Source organism: Oncorhynchus keta, chromosome 37 (genome assembly GCF_023373465.1).
Source record: "Oncorhynchus keta strain PuntledgeMale-10-30-2019 chromosome 37, Oket_V2, whole genome shotgun sequence".
Taxonomy (NCBI): Eukaryota; Metazoa; Chordata; class Actinopteri; order Salmoniformes; family Salmonidae; genus Oncorhynchus; species Oncorhynchus keta.
The window spans coordinates 2,753,278-2,769,534 of NC_068457.1; the positions used below are offsets into that span (position 1 = coordinate 2,753,278).

Here is a 16,257-nt window from a genome sequence, read left to right on the forward strand (position 1 = left end):
GAGGTATTTTGGATCTAAAAATAATATTTATGGAACAAAAGGAACATTTGTTGTGTAACTGGGAGTCTCCTGAGTGAAAACATCCGAAGATCATCAAAGGTAAACGATTAATTTGATTGCTTTTCTGATTTTCGTGACCGAGCTACCTGATACTATGTGTACTTAATGTTTTATAGTGCGATCGATAAAAACTTACACAACCGCTTGGATTGCTTTCGCTGTAAAGCATCATTTCAAAATCTGCCACGACAGGTGGATTAACAAAAGGCTAAACTGTGGTTTCCTATATTGCACTTGTGATTTCATGAATATAAATATTTATAGTAATATTTATTGTATGTAGCGCTACGCTATTCAGCGGTTGTTGATGACACTTATCCCGATATCGGGATTGCAGCCATAACAAGTTCTTAAGCAGCTCCAAGAGTAGCAGGCAGTGAGAGCACTTCATCCCCACTTTTACACTGCAGGGAAAGGGAGGAATGTACCTGGCAAGCGATCAGTTATCATCAAACAGAAACTGACTTCAGAGTGGGTGGAGGGAGAGGAAGGGAACGATCTGCAGTGATTTGACAAATTGATACCCTTTAAAACAGTGGTTCCAAAACTGTTGGGATCAAACCTGCAAAATGTTCTCTCGGCCAACAAGAGGGGTGTGAACAGTTTGTGTTATGAACAGTGCTTGTGCCCATAGAAATAGATGGGGAGCGCGAGATGTTCCCCAATGCTGTCTGCCATCTGCCCGGTATGGATTAAATCGGGATTCATCCGAAGAGCACACTTCTCCAGCCTGCTCATCGAAGTTGAGCATTTGCACACTGAAGTTGGTTAAGACACCGAACAGCAGTCAGGTCAAGACCTTGGTGAGGCCGACAAGCATGCAGATGAGCTTCCCCGAGACAGTTTGTGTAAAAATTCTTCGGTTGTGCAAACCCACAGTTTCATCAACTGTCTGAGTGACTTGTCTCAGACGATCCCGGAGGTGAAGAAGCTGGATGTGAAGTTCCTGGGCTGGCATGATTACACGTGATCTGTGGTTGTAAGGCCAGTTGGGATGTACTGGAAAATTCTATAAAATGACGTTGGAGGCAGCTTATGGTAGAGAAATGAACATTCAATTCTCTAGCAACAGCTCTGGTGGACATTCCTGCAGTCAGCATGCCAATTGCACACCTGTGGCATTGTGTTGTGTGAAAACTGCACATTTTAGAGTGGCCTTGTATTGTTCCCAGCACAAGGTGCACCTGTGTAATGATCATGCTGTTTAATCAGCTTCTTGATATGTCACACCTGAAACGTGGATTGATTATTTTTGCAAAGGAGAAATGCTCACTAACAGGGATGTAACATTTGTACACAAAACTTGAGAGAAATACGCTTTTTGTGCTTAAGGAAATTATATATATATTTTTCAGCTTATGAAACATGGGACCAACACTGTGCATGCCGCTTTTAGATTTTTCTTCAGTATATATATTCACGAATTGGGTGTGGGAATTGATAATCATTAGACATTTATATTTTGATAATATAGCAGACGACAGAAGACAATCTTGGCCGAAAGTTGAGAATGACACAAATAATAATATCCACAAAGTTTGCTGCTTCAGTGTCTTTAGATATTTTTGTCAGATGTTACTATGGAATACTGAAGTATAATTACAAGCATTTCAAGTGTCAAAGGCTTTTATTGACAATTACATGAAGTTGATGCAAAGAGTCAATATTTGCAGTGTTGACCCTTCTTTTTCAAGACCTCTGCAATCCGCCCTGGCATGCTGTCAATAAACTTCTGGGCCACATCCTGACTGATGGCAGCCCATTCTTGCAGAATCAATGCTTGGAGTTTATCAGAATTTGTGTTTTTTTTTGTCCACCCTCCTCTTGAGGATTAACCACAAGTTCTAAATGGGATTAAGGTCCTGGGAGTTTCCTCGCCATAGACCCAAAATATTTATGTTTTGTTCCCGAGCCACTTAGTTATCACTTTTTCCTTATGGCAAGGTGCTCCATCATGCTGGAAAAGGCATTGTTCGTCACCAAATTGTTCCTGGATGGTTGGGAGAAGTTGCTCTCGGAGGATGTGTTAGTACCATTTTTTATTCATGGCTGTGTTCTTAGGCAAAATTGTGAGTGAACCCACTCCCTTGGCTGAGAAGAAACCCCACACATGAATGGTCTCAGGATGCTTTATTGTTGGCATGACACAGGACTGATGGTAGCGCTCACTTTTTTCAGGATGCCCCAAACAATCGGAAAGGGGATTCAGAGAAAATGACTTTACCCCAGTCCTCAGCAGTACAATCCCTGTACCTTTTGCATCCCTGATGTTTTTCCTGGGGAGAAGTGGCTTCTTTGCTGCCCTTCTTGACAACAGGTCATCCTCCAAAAGTCTTCGCCTAACTGTGCATGCAGACGCACTAACACCTGCCTACTGCCATTCCTGAACAAGCTCTGTACTGGTGGTGCCCCGATCCCGCAGCTGAATCAACTTTAGAAGACGGTCCTGGCGCATGCTGAACTTTCTTGGGTGCCCTGAAGAAGGATTTAACCGCTCTCCTTGAAGTTATTGGTGATCCGATAAAACATTTATTTAGGTGCAATCTTACTGGCAGCAATATCCTTGCCTGTGAAGCCATTTCTGTGCAAAGCAATGATGACGGCACGTGTTTCCTTGCAGGTAACCATGGTTGACAGAGGAAGAACAATGATTCCAAGCACCACCCTCCTTTTGAAGCTTCCAGTGTTATTCAAACTCAATCAGCATGGCAGAGTGATCTCCAGCCTTGTCCTCGTCAACACTCACACCTGTGTTAACGAGAAAATCACTGACATGATGTCAGCTGGTCCTTTGGTGGCAGGGCTGAAATGCAGTGGAAATGGTTTTTTGCATGGTAAAGAAGGGCTTTGAAATTAATTGCAATTCCTCAATTCACTCTTCATAACATTCTGGAGTATATGCAGACTTTGTGAAAATTAATATTTGTCATATTCTCAAAACTTTTGGCCACGACTGTAGTGAGTGCATACATTTTTGTTGTACTGGTCCCATGTGGGAATCAAACCCACAACCCTGGCGTTGCAAGCGTCATGCTCCACCAACTGAGCTACACAGTACCAACGAATAGGGCACCGACAGCTCTTAGTCTAGCTAACTAGCTATTTTTTGCTTTAATTTACATTCATGTATCACATTTCAGAATTATTTCGTTTTACATGTATTACTTTTGTATTTATGTTTTGCTTTAAAATCATTATTTTTGTTCGTAGTACTGTTTTTCTCGACTTCAGAAGTTTTGCATAATATTAATAGCACGAAAGTAATTCCATATACTGTGCTAGTTTACATGTTTGCCAATGGTGGTGTGGTGCCCCCCAGTGGCCAGAGTAAGAATACTCATGAGTCATGCAGCAGTGCAATAGCCGTGCAATCCTGCAATAGCTGTGCAATCCCACTCTTATTACCTGCAGTCACTGTGCAGTGCCTTCTGCTTAGTCACTACTATTATCTAGTGTGTGAGAATGTGTGTGTGAGAGTGGATAATTATTGACTTGTTAATTGTTTACTCCATGTGTAACTCTGTGTTGTCTGTTCACACTGCTATGCTTTATCTTGGCCAGGACTCAGTTGCAAATGAGAACTTGTTCTCAACTCGCCTACCTGGTTAAATAAAGGTTAAATAAAACCTACACTCGATCCCTCCGATGTCAACAACTACAGACCAGTATCCCTTCTTTCTTTTCTCTCCAAAACTCTTGAACGTGCCGTCCTTGGCCAGCTCTCCCGCTATCTCTCTCAGAATGACCTTCTTGATCCAAATCAGTCAGGTTTCAAGACTAGTCATTCAACTAAGACTGCTCTTCTCTGTATCAGACCAGGAAACATACGGCGCTCCGCACTTCGATCAGGCCCGCAGGATAAAAAGCATAAAAGACTGGAATTAATATTTTTAATTCGCTCTCTCCCGCTAAGGGGCGCACTCTGCTCACTCATCCTTCAATATCTGACCTATCGGCTCTACCTCTCCACTACCCCTCATTAGCCAAAATGATACTGATGAACCATCAGAGATCCTCCTTTCTCCACCCTCTCCGAAAAACTTTTCAGTTGGGCATCTCAGTTGCAATGCATATTTGTGAATGATAAAAGTAAATTGCACATTTGTCTAAGGAAATATGAGGTGTTTCCATTAAATTTCACGTTCTTGTGCTTCTTTACACCAAAACAAAGGAAAGACATTGCGTCCTACCTGACAGGTCGCTCCTACCAGGTGGCGTGGCGAGAATCTGTCTCCTCCTCACCACGCGCTCTCACCACTGGTGTCCCCCAGGGCTCTGTTCTAGGCCCTCTCCTATTCTCGCTATACACCAAGTCACTTGGCTCTGTCATAACCTCACATGGTCTCTCCTATCATTGCTATGCAGACGACACACAATTAATCTTCTCCTTTCCCCCTTCTGATGACCAGGTGGCGAATCGCATCTCTGCATGTCTGGCAGACATATCAGTGTGGATGACGGATCACCACCTCAAGCTGAACCTCGGCAAGACGGAGCTGCTCTTCCTCCCGGGGAAGGACTGCCCGTTCCATGATCTCGCCATCACGGTTGACAACTCCATTGTGTCCTCCTCCCAGAGCGCTAAGAACCTTGGCGTGATCCTGGACAACACCCTGTCGTTCTCAACTAACATCAAGGCGGTGGCCCGTTTCTGTAGGTTCATGCTCTACAACATCCGCAGAGTACGACCCTGCCTCACACAGGAAGCGGCGCAGGTCCTAATCCAGGCACTTGTCATCTCCCGTCTGGATTACTGCAACTCGCTGTTGGCTGGGCTCCCTGCCTGTGCCATTAAACCCCTACAACTCATCCAGAACGCCGCAGCCCGTCTGGTGTTCAACCTTCCCAAGTTCTCTCACGTCACCCCGCTCCTCCGCTCTCTCCACTGGCTTCCAGTTGAAGCTCGCATCAGCTACAAGACCATGGTGCTTGCCTACGGAGCTGTGAGGGGAACGGCACCTCAGTACCTCCAGGCTCTGATCAGGCCCTACACCCAAACAAGGGCACTGCGTTCATCCACCTCTGGCCTGCTCACCTCCCTACCACTGAGGAAGTACAGTTCCCGCTCAGCCCAGTCAAAACTGTTCGCTGCTCTGGCCCCCAATGGTGGAACAAACTCCCTCACGACGCCAGGACAGCGGAGTCAATCACCACCTTCCGGCGACACCTGAAACCCCACCTCTTTAAGGAATACCTAGGATAGGATAAAGTAATCCTTCTCACCCCCCTTAAAAGATTTAGATGCACTATTGTAAAGTGGCTGTTCCACTGGATGTCATAAGGTGAATGCACCAATTTGTAAGTCGCTCTGGATAAGAGCGTCTGCTAAATGACTTAAATGTAAATGTAATGTAAATGTATAAAAAAATAAAATAAAAATAAGTGAGTCGGTGTGTATGAATCAATGAGTGTGTTACAGGGATGATTCATTACCTTAACCCATTCAATGTATAATTTACATTAGTACACTTGTTCTCTACCCTTAATGGACAAATTTGAATAAATGTTTTAAATTGTTTGTCTACCGTGTCTTTTACACATTTCATGAGTCAAGTCCTGTGAATACATGACCAGATCTTAATAAAATGTTGGTATATACTGTAAATTGTCCAGACCAATATATACCCTGAGTACACCCAACATTAGAAACACCTCCACCCCAAGGATGTTGAAAGCGTTCCACAGGCATGTTGACTCCAATGCTTCCCACAGTTGTGTCAAGTTGGCTGGATGTCCTTTGGGTGGTGGACCGTTCTTGATTACACACGGGAAACTGTTGAGTTTGAAAAACCCAGCCGCATTGCAGTTCTTGACACAAACTGGAGAGCCTGGCACCTACTACCATACCCCGTTCAAAAGGCACTTAAATATTTTGTCTAGCCCACTCACGCTCTGAATGGCCCACATGCACAATCCATGTCTCAAGGCTTAAAAACCCTTCTTTAACCCGTCTCCTCCCCTTCATCTACACTGATTGAAGTGGATTTAACAAGTGACATCAATAAGGGATCAAAGCTTGCACCTGGTCAGTCTGTCATTGAAAGAGCAGGTGCTGTTAATGTTTTGTATCCTAAGTGTATATATTTAAACAATATCTAAATAAATCCACACACACACCCCTAGATCACATGGAGTATAAGCAAATCCAATGGACTGGACAGAGTCATTTTAGAGCATTTTCCCGCTTTCTCAGATCTTAAACATATTCACATCTTAATTTTTGGTGTATAGATTGTCCGGACCAATATATAAATATAAAAAACGATATCTAAATAAATCCACACTCTCACACCTAGTGTTCTGTATATGCAGTATAAGCAGATCCAGTTTGGGGTCAAGGTGGGAGGTCAAAGATTCTAGTCAACACTCACCAAGTCTCAGTGTCTCACACACTTCCGGTGAGTGGCCAACAGTCTATGTCCCAAATGGAACCCTATTCCCGATATAGTGCACTAGTTTTGACCAGGGCCCATGGTAGTGCACAAAATAGGGAATTAGTGTGCCATTTGGGACTCAGCCATAGTGTGGCTGAAGCCAAGGTCAAAGAAAGGAATTGGAAACGGCTTTTTAGAACAGGATACTTACTGCCCTTCACTCTTGCTGATTGGCAGGGTTTGGAGTGGGACTGCAGCAGTGTTTGAGAAAACGTATAACTTCATTTAATCTCCGTAGTCTATATAAACCTAACTTGGATAATTTATTTCACTCAAACAAACAAAATGAATCTCTGAGTTCTTCTAGTGGAACACAAATCTTATCGGATTACATACAATTAACCCAACAGAGAAAGGGAACAGTCAGTTCAGCTGCCCCATAATTTGACTATCCCAGACCTACTTTGGGGTTAGGGAGATATGCACGCTGTACTGTAATTATCATTTGGAACCTTGAACTTAAAAGCTGTGGCTCAAATGTAGCCTGATATTGCTTCAAATTTGTTTGAGTCAGAAGTTGTGTTGTTGTACAAGCCTATCCTGTAACAAAGTCCTCGATAACAGAGGCCATTGTAGTTTCTCTGGGGGACGGGGGTTACCCCCGGCAACATGAAGAGGCCAGAGAAGAGGTGGGAGTGCGCACAATGGCTAAACCGGCCAATGGGGTCATTCGATGCGTGATGAGTGGTGTCAGGTAAATGGGCCTCCTACACAAACCGGGAGCGAATATGAGACAGAGGAGAGAATAACCCAGTCCAGCTGGGTGCGGAGTCCCGTTTAATATCGGGGAAGAGGCATATGCACTTAGCGGCGTCGTCGCTACTTAAAGTAGCTTCTCTGGTTTCATCGCCTTGTCTATACAGTACGACTAAGGGGAAATTTTTAAGAACAAGTAGCTATGTGTAATGGCTAGAAGGCCCAAAACCCCACACATTTAAAGTGGTTCAGTTAAGAAAAAGACAATGGTAAACAAGTTCTAAATACAGTGCCATTTCACTCATTTGCCTTTTATCAAATTATTTCACAACCCCACCCCTCAAAATGCTGTGATTAACAGGGCGCACGTGTGGTACAGCGGTCTAAGGCACTACATCTCAATGCAAGAGATGTCACTACAGACCCTGGTTCGATTCCAGGATGTATCCCAACCGGCCGTGATTGGGAGTCCCATAGGGCGGTGCACAACTGGCCCAGTGTGGTCCGGGTTAGGGTTTGGCTGGGGTAGGCTGTCATTGTAAATAACTATTTGTTCTTAACTGACTTGCCTGGTTAAATAAAGGTTCAATAATAATTGATATGGGGCTCACATTCCAGAAGGATCCCAAAACCACTAACCCACAGCACCTAGCCTGCAGCCGCAAACCTATTGCCACTGCAGAAACGGCGAGTCTCCTCACGACTTCTATGGTCTTGCATGGTCAGTAACAGTTATTATAAAATCCCTAATATGGCCAGTGACTGCATCATGTGTATGTGCAGTAAGTAGGGGGGGAGAGGAGGCAGTGCAGGCTGGGATTGGTATGTCACAATAGCACCATATGTTCATAATAAAAGAGCCGATTTCCCTGAAATAATGCATAAAAACTTGAACATTAACCAGAACTCCAACCTCAAGAAGGTAGGGAGGATATCTATCACTTATGGGGAACAGGGTGATCAGTTGAAAAACTACTCCACATACATCACTAAATCAATGTGCTTGGCAATGTGAAGAAAGTGTTAAGACACATTATAGCAGGGATTAAGAGCATTGCAGTCCTCCTTGCCCCCCCACACAACAGTGGCTTTACTTTCCAGCTCAAGTACGGTACAGTGGTCCTGACCCCTGCTATCAAAAGCCCCACAAAGCCTTTCGTTGACCCTGTGACCCCTCTCTGCCCTTCGGTGCAAGCTTCTGATTGGCTCAAACACTGGTACAGTCAGCCTCCATCATGAGAAGCCTGTCACCTTCGCCACAAAGGTGAAGCATGTGTGTTTGTAAATAGCAAAGTCAGCTCAAAGCATTTAAAGCCACGGTGGACCTACACTGTATGGGGAGTGATTGAGCTTACTTGATCACATCTTGAATGAGATGCAGACTAGAACAGTATATAGGTCTAGTTATGAGTCTTTAATTTCCTCTAGGGGATCTTTCATTACACATCCACTGTTTCAGTCTGTCATTGACACTGATAATAATAAAAATACAATAAAGATTTCCGTATAACACGCTAATATATACATATGTGTGGGTTTTTATTGGTTCCAACCATACAGGTGATAAGACTAAGAAGTAAGCAAGGCATTTTCCCCTCAACAATATAGAAACATAAAACTTATCATTTATGCGCTCAAACTCTTGTATATAGCCAACACGCATCCTTGTACAGTATGTATAAAAATCTTAAATTACAGAGCGATAAAGAGGCCACATTCACCTACGAGTCCCTCTGAGGGATATTATAACAATCTGTTTAAAACACAGTGCTACTGGACATTTGATTGGAGAGAGGGAACCTTTTTACACGAGACAAAACGTCCAAAAAGGAAACATCCTTTATTTTCTCAGGAGAAATGTCATCAAAACGGGGCTAAAAGAAAAGCGAGAACCGTAAAACAAAACGATGACAACCTACACGGGTAGGGAAGGGCTCATTTGAATTGGTTGGGCAGGAGGATGAAGGGGGCAGAGCGGTCGTTGGTCCGAGTCCGACAACCTACACTGGTAGGGAAGGGCTCATTTGAATTGGTTGGGCAGGAGGATGAAGGGGGCAGAGCGGTCGTTGGTCCGAGTCCGACAACCTACACTGGTAGGGAAGGGCTCATTTGAATTGGTTGGGCAGGAGGATGAAGGGGGCAGAGCGGTCGTTGGTCAGAGTCCGACGCAGTTTTACTCCCCGGATCATGGTGACCATGTGACCTCCACCACCCGAGGGCTCATCTGTGTCCTGGGTGTCTGGGGTGGCAGGGGGCTGCTGGGGGGGAGGGCAGTGGCCGCTTTCCACCAGCTGGTTGCCAGTCCCAGATGCGTTGTACTGTTGTGGGAGATGAGACTGCCGCTGAAACTGTTGCTGCTGCTGCTTTTGATATTGGAGCTTCTGCTGTTGCGGTTGTGGTGTCTGCTGGTACTGCTGTTGTTGTAACTGTTGCTGCTGCTGTAGTTGTTGTTGCTGTAGTTGAAACTGCTGTTGTGTCTGGGCTGCTGGTTGCAACTGTTGTGTCTGGGGTGGCTGGAACTGCTGCTGCTGCTGGTTGTACTGTAGGTGCTGGTACTGCTTCTGCTGCTGCTGGTGCAGGGCGTACTGCTGCTGCTTGCTCAGCTGGTACAGCTGCTCTGAGCTGCCCACGGGCACTGGCGCCTGGCCCGGGATCAGAGAGTAGTAGGGCGACGTGGATGATGAGTGATGCGAGGGCATGGTGCTCAGGCTCTGGGTGGAAGTGCACAGACTGTGCTTGGCGAGGACCAACTCGTGGTCCACCGTTCTGCTCATGCCAATCACGCCCTTCCCCACACTGCTCTCTGGAGGCCCCACATTCTCGTCGCTCCCGCTCTTCCCCCCTCCACCACCGTTGCCTCCACCTACACCTCCCCCCAAGACTTTGAAGGGAACCTGGGGGGTGCAGATAGGGATAGGTACGCCACCACTGATGGTGCCACGGCGGTAGGTGGGCTTGGATGAGGGCTTGCGGCGGATGGTGGCAGTGTGCATCTGGCGCAGGCCCAGCGGCTCGGGCTCAGCGAGCAGGCTGACGGTTGAGGCGGGCCGCTTGCTCTGAAACATCTTGCGGTACTGCAGGCTGAGGTCGCTGTTACGCGGGATGGTGGAGGACTTGTCGAAGTCGGGCGGGCTGTGGTGCAACTCCTCGCCCCCGTGCAGGGAGATGTAGTCGTAGTCTGGTGGGTGGAGAAGGAGGGAGAGAGGGATGGATAAAGGAGGGGTGAGGGACAAGAGTAAGACTGTGGTTACTTAGAGCTGAGGAACACACAACACATTTCTTTCCTAACTGAAATAAAACATGGTAGGAAAGCAGAAGCTTTGCCTGGGGTGGAAAATCTGACCTGATGCATTCCATTAAAACCAAAAGCAAGAATGTTCCGTGGCACAAAGTTTCTCTATGCTAAAGTTTATCTTTTTAACATGTCAGACAGCATTGAATACTTGGTGTTGTCGGTGAGAATCAGACATGGAAAATGTATCAGAGAACCCCAGAAACTAAGACTCCAGATTTGCCCCAAACATAGTAGGGCGACGTGGGGCGGCAGGGTAGCCTAGTGGTTAGAGCGTTGGGACTAGTAACTGGAAGGTTGCAAGTTCAAACCCCCGAGCTGACAAGGTACAAATCTGTCGTTCTGCCCCTGAACAGGCAGTTAACCCACTGTTCCCAGGCCGTCATTGAAAATAAGAATTTGTTCTCAACTGATTTGCCTAGTAAAAAAAAAAAAAACTAACATAATAACCTAACTATGTCTGCGTCCCAAATGGCACTCTATTTCCCGGGCTCTGGTCAAAAGTAGGGCACTATGTAGGGAATAGGGTGACATTTGGTACACAGGCTGTGTCTCAATGCTGAATCACTGCCCAGTTGAGAAAAAAACAGACTTAACTGAGGAGGAAGAAATGATTAGGGTGTGGGTGGTAATGGAGTGAGTCAGCACGGAGTGGTGACCTGTTATCAGCTGATGATGGTAAACACGCAATTACCTGCCGGTTGCACATACACAAACAAAGACAAAGGAGCGTGTGCTTGTATACCCAATCACTCACACACGCACTCAATTGATCTCATAATAACGCAAGAATCCGCCCCTCCGATTACATCAAGGTTCTCACACCCACACACGCACACACAACAAAACACTCGGCGCTTTTACTAGCAAAAAGGCCATTGATGTGATGGGAGTTCACACAGCACAGATGTCACACTAAATCACTGTGAAGGTCTCTAATTTGACTTGTGAGGAACAGAGGGGGGGAAATCTAAAACAGTAACGGATAAGAAACCTACCATAAAGAGTCGGTTCTTTCTTTACAGCTGAAAAAGAATATAGGATTGCGTTTAACTTGTATACAAATAAAAAGAGCACATTTTCTTTGATCTAAACATGATGTAGAGTGGGGGGGGGTGCTTCACAAAGTGACAGTCCAGCACCACAATGCTTTGAGAGGGACCAAACTGGAGTAGAACCTTCTCGGGTTGCAGGCTGATATGCTATGTATGGCTTTACATCTCGGCATACAGGCTTTTGATCCCACAAATAGGTGGGGTGAGGTGATGTGTGGAGAGAGGTCAAATTCAGACTTGGTTTTCAGGTAGCACTGCAGAAAAAAGCACATTATCCTACCATAGGCTACTTGCACCAACTGGTGTTGTGATAATGCTGTTGAAACAGGCATATGGATTGGGCAGAAGTGTAGACGTCATTCTGTTGCGATAGTGAAATAACTGATGGATGCATGCCGCATACTGCAAGACAATCACAGATGTACAGACACACGGACAGATCCAAGCAAACAGACCCAAAAGCACAAATCATGACACACAACCAATAAGACAAGCATGCTGTATAAGATCCCTGACACAGAGACACACTAAAAAACAGAGCTGGCTGAGCCAAAGAAACAGACACGTAGCTAGAAAAGCAGACAGTGCTGTGACCATGGGGGGATAGTAGGTTTGCGTCCCAAATGGCATCCTTCCCTACAGTGCCTGTTCAAAGGTAGTGCACTAGGTAGCTAATAGGGTGACAATTTGGTCGCAACCTAGGAGGGGTGTGGCGGGAGGTTTGGTGTGTGGAAGTCACTACTAACCGTGGGAGGGAATGGTGTCCTCGGAACAGGAGGGCGTGGTGGTCTGCGTGCTGTAGCCACTAGAGCAGTGGAGGGAGTCGCGACTGGTGTGGGGGGCCTCCGAGTTGAGCCCACCGCCCAGGGTCAGGGCCAGCTATGAAAGGGAGTGTAACGGAGAGGGTGGAGTGCAGAAGGGAGAGAATGAAACAGCGTGAGGGGAAGGTGGGAGGGAGAGATACTTGTAGATGGTGTGGGGGGGGTGGAGATGTTTATAGCGGAAGAGAATCCTTCCTCAACCTCTTGGCCTCTGCTGCCCCCTGTCAGCTGAACACTAAGAATACACCCTGAAATAGCTCTCGAACTATCCTGATCAAAAATATAAATGCAACATGAAGGAATTTAAAAGATTATACCGAGTTACATTTCATAGAAGGAAATATATGAATTAGGCCCTAATTTATGGATTTCACATGACTGGGCAGGGGCGCAGCCATAGGTGGATGTGGAGGTACTGGGCTGGCGTGGTTATACATGGTCTGCGGTTGTGAGGCCGGTTGTGAGTACTGCCAAATTCTATAAAATGACGTTGGAGGCGGCTTATGGGAGAGAAATTAACATAAAATTATCTGGCAACAGCTCTGGTGGACATTCCTGCAGTCAGCATGCTAATTGCACTCTCCCTCAAAACTTGAGACCTCTGTGGCATTGTGTTGTGTGTTAAAACTGCACATTTTAGAGTGGCCTTTTAATGTCCCCAGCACAAGTTGCACCTGTGTAATGATGATGTTTAATCAGCTACTTGACATGCCACATCTGTCAGGTGGATGGATTATCTTGGAAAAAAAGAAATGCTCACTAACAGGGATGGACATTTCTGGGATATTTTATTTCAGCTCATGAAACATGGTACCAACACTTTACATGCTGAGTTTATATTTTTGTTCAGTATAGATACAAGAAAATGTAACATCATAGTAAAAACCGGTACATGCAATTATGCTGTTACCCCTTATTTAAGCTCTAACAATTTTGTATTTTCTTGGAAAACAAAAATGAGGTCATTTATTTTATTTTATTTATTTAACCAGGCAAGTCATTAAGAACAAATTCTTATTTCCAATGATGGCCTACTAAATGTTACTGCCTATATTTAATGTTACATAACTTTTTGCTATATATTTAGCCTGGAGTAATGCCTATGTAATGCAAAGTGTTGCCATCATTTCCTTGTGGAAATATTTCTTAAGTTATCGTACAATCAACTAATTATTAATGGATTACAAAAAGGTTGGTTTGTTTGTCAATGACTCAGAAACGGTGGAACATACTGCACCGGTGCTTATTTGAATTAATCATTGACCACATATCAAAGTACAAACTGATAAGCATTCTGTGTGTGTGTGTGTGTGTCCGTTTGTGTGTATGTGCTACCTTTCCGGATGTGGACATGGTGCGCGCTCTCTCTCCGTGCTGTGTGTAGGCGTTGTGTGGAGGGGGCATGGCCGTGCCATTCTCTGTGCCCGGCCCGATCTGCCCCGACCACGGCCCGCTCAACTCCTGAAACAAATACTAACAATATCACATTGTGCCACTGCCCACAGATGATATATTCTATATATAGATACACCATTAAGTACAAGACACATTCTATAATCACTGTTGGACAATTAGATATAGACACTTACACGGTATACCGAAAGTTCGGTACTTTTTCAAAACTAGAACATTTGAGTTACTTTCGGTACTTCTGTGAAATGTGTCTGACAGATCAAGTCTATCAGAGCAGCCGATGTCCCCTATAGCGCGAGTGCAGTGCACCGTGCCTGCTCCATAATTTGCAAATAAATTCATAAAAAATCCTACAATGTGATTTTCTGGAATTTTTTTCTAATTTTGTCTGTCATAGTTGAAGTGTACCTATGATGAAAATTACAGGCCTCTCATCTTTTTAAGTGGGAGAACTTGCACAATTGGTGGCTGACTAAATACTTTCTTGCCCCACTATATGTATGTATGCATGCATGCATATATATATATAAAAAATATTTTTTTTTTTACATTACTGTGTAGTTAATCAATAAAATGGTCTGATGGTGATGTGGACATACTCAGTATACACATCCCAAAATAAATAAATGATCTCACTCCAATACATTTTTATAGAAAGTTAGCAAAAATAGATATGATCTTGCTGCCATGTAAAAACCTGTTTATTTGTGGAAAATCACCCGGATGAACTATTTAGTCATATCCCAGTTTACCTATTTGCTTATGGTCTTGCCTACCCCTAGAAAACAGTTATTTAAATTAAATTTATTTGGAACGGCATGCCAGACAAAATTAAATGGGCCTATTTATAATGACTATGAATTCAGAGGGCAGAAATGATTAAATATTAAAGCATTAGACTGGTCACTAAAGGCTTAAGTCATACAAAAGCTATACTTAAATCCTAACGGGTTCTCTAGCAAATGAATAAGAATGTCTCACCCCATGTTCAAGAATGGCCTTCTTATTCAAATCTCCAAAATATATATATTTTTAAAACAAGCCATGGAAAGTTGATTTCAATTTCAATTTAATCCACCAGACAAAAACAGAACAAAGAATACAACAAATATTGTGGTTGAACTCAAATATACTAATAGAAGAAGAAAATGTATACCTTAAATAGGACTGGTGTAGTTGTCACACATGCAGCTAAAACCTATATGGAAATGTCTGCTCTACCCAAAATTACAACCAAATAATTGTAGCATTACCGCAAAAATGGAAGAGGAAAGTGGAAGGGGGAAAAAGTAGGGAACTTGTCTGTCAGCCCTGTATTAAAGACCATAATTGGTTAAAGAAAATTGTGATAAACAAAAAAGTATACCAGTTTCATTTAAGGACCTCAAAATGTACAGCTGTGCCATATAGATTGCAAAATAGTTAGGAAGAGATTTTCGACCTTCCGATTCCATGGCACATGGTTTATGAACTGTTATGCAAAACGTCACCGGATTCAAAACTTTGAATTTTTAAATTATACAAACTTCTTGCAACAATGTTATATAAACTCAGCAAAAAAAGTAACATTCTCTCACTGTCAACTGTGTTAATATTCAGCAAAATTAACATGTGTACATATTTGTATGAACATAAGATAATGGCAACCATGGCATGGAATTCATGACAGGGAGAATTGTCCACCATGCATGATGGTGTATTTTTTTTAATTTTTTAAAATTTATTTAACCTTTATTTAACCAGGTAGGCTAGTTGAGAACAAGTTCTCATTTGCAACTGCGACCTGGCCAAGATAAAGCATAGCAGTGTGAACAGACACACAGAGTTACACATGGAATAAACAATTAACAAGTCAATAACACAGTAGAAAAAAATGGGCAGTCTATATACAATGTGTGCAAAAGGCATGAGGAGGTAGGCGAATAATACAATTTTGCAGATTAACACTGGAGTGATAAATGATCAGATGGTCATGTACAGGTAGAGATATTGGTGTGCAAAAGAGCAGAAAAGTAAATAAATAAAAACAGTATAAAAACAGTATGGGAATGAGGTAGGTGAAAATGGGTGGGCTATTTTCCTATAGACTATGTACAGCTGCAGCGATCGGTTAGCTGCTCGGATAGCTGATGTTTGAAGTTGGTGAGGGAGATAAAAGTCTCCAACTTCAGCGATTTTTGCAATTCGTTCCAGTCACAGGCAGCAGAGTACTGGAACGAAAGGCGGCCAAATGAGGTGTTGGCTTTAGGGATGATCAGTGAGATACACCTGCTGGAGCGCGTGCTACGGATGGGTGTTGCCATCGTGACCAGTGAACTGAGATAAGGCGGAGCTTTACCTAGCATGGACTTGTAGATGACCTGGAGCCAGTGGGTCTGGCGACGAATAAAATAGTCGGGTAAAATAGTCTAGCTAGCTACATTTCCAGATTATACACATAAGTGATTTCATTTCAAGCTAAAGTGTACAGCCAGCTAACGTTAGCT

General features: G+C 44.0%; 1 protein-coding gene across 7 annotated transcripts in view; it reads right to left on the reverse strand.

The window, feature by feature from the left end:
- Positions 1–8,585: 8,585 nt before the first annotated feature.
- The window catches only part of LOC118370059 (protein MTSS 2-like), a 111,051-nt gene continuing 103,379 nt past the window's right edge, over positions 8,586–16,257 (reverse strand). For 2 of the 7 annotated variants that reach the window (XM_052498851.1, XM_035754850.2), the window contains 4 exons: positions 13,694–13,819; positions 12,284–12,416; positions 11,481–11,507; positions 8,586–10,368 (listed from right to left, as the gene is read on the reverse strand). In XM_052498851.1, the coding sequence (XP_052354811.1) occupies positions 9,296–10,368; positions 11,481–11,507; positions 12,284–12,416; positions 13,694–13,819 (1,359 nt within the window). In that variant the 3' untranslated portion in view covers positions 8,586–9,295. Of the gene's footprint in view, positions 10,369–11,480; positions 11,508–12,283; positions 12,417–13,693; positions 13,832–16,257 lie in introns of all 7 variants that reach the window. The other 5 variants (XR_008095366.1, XM_052498853.1, XM_052498852.1 and 2 more) reach the window with 5 other exon arrangements.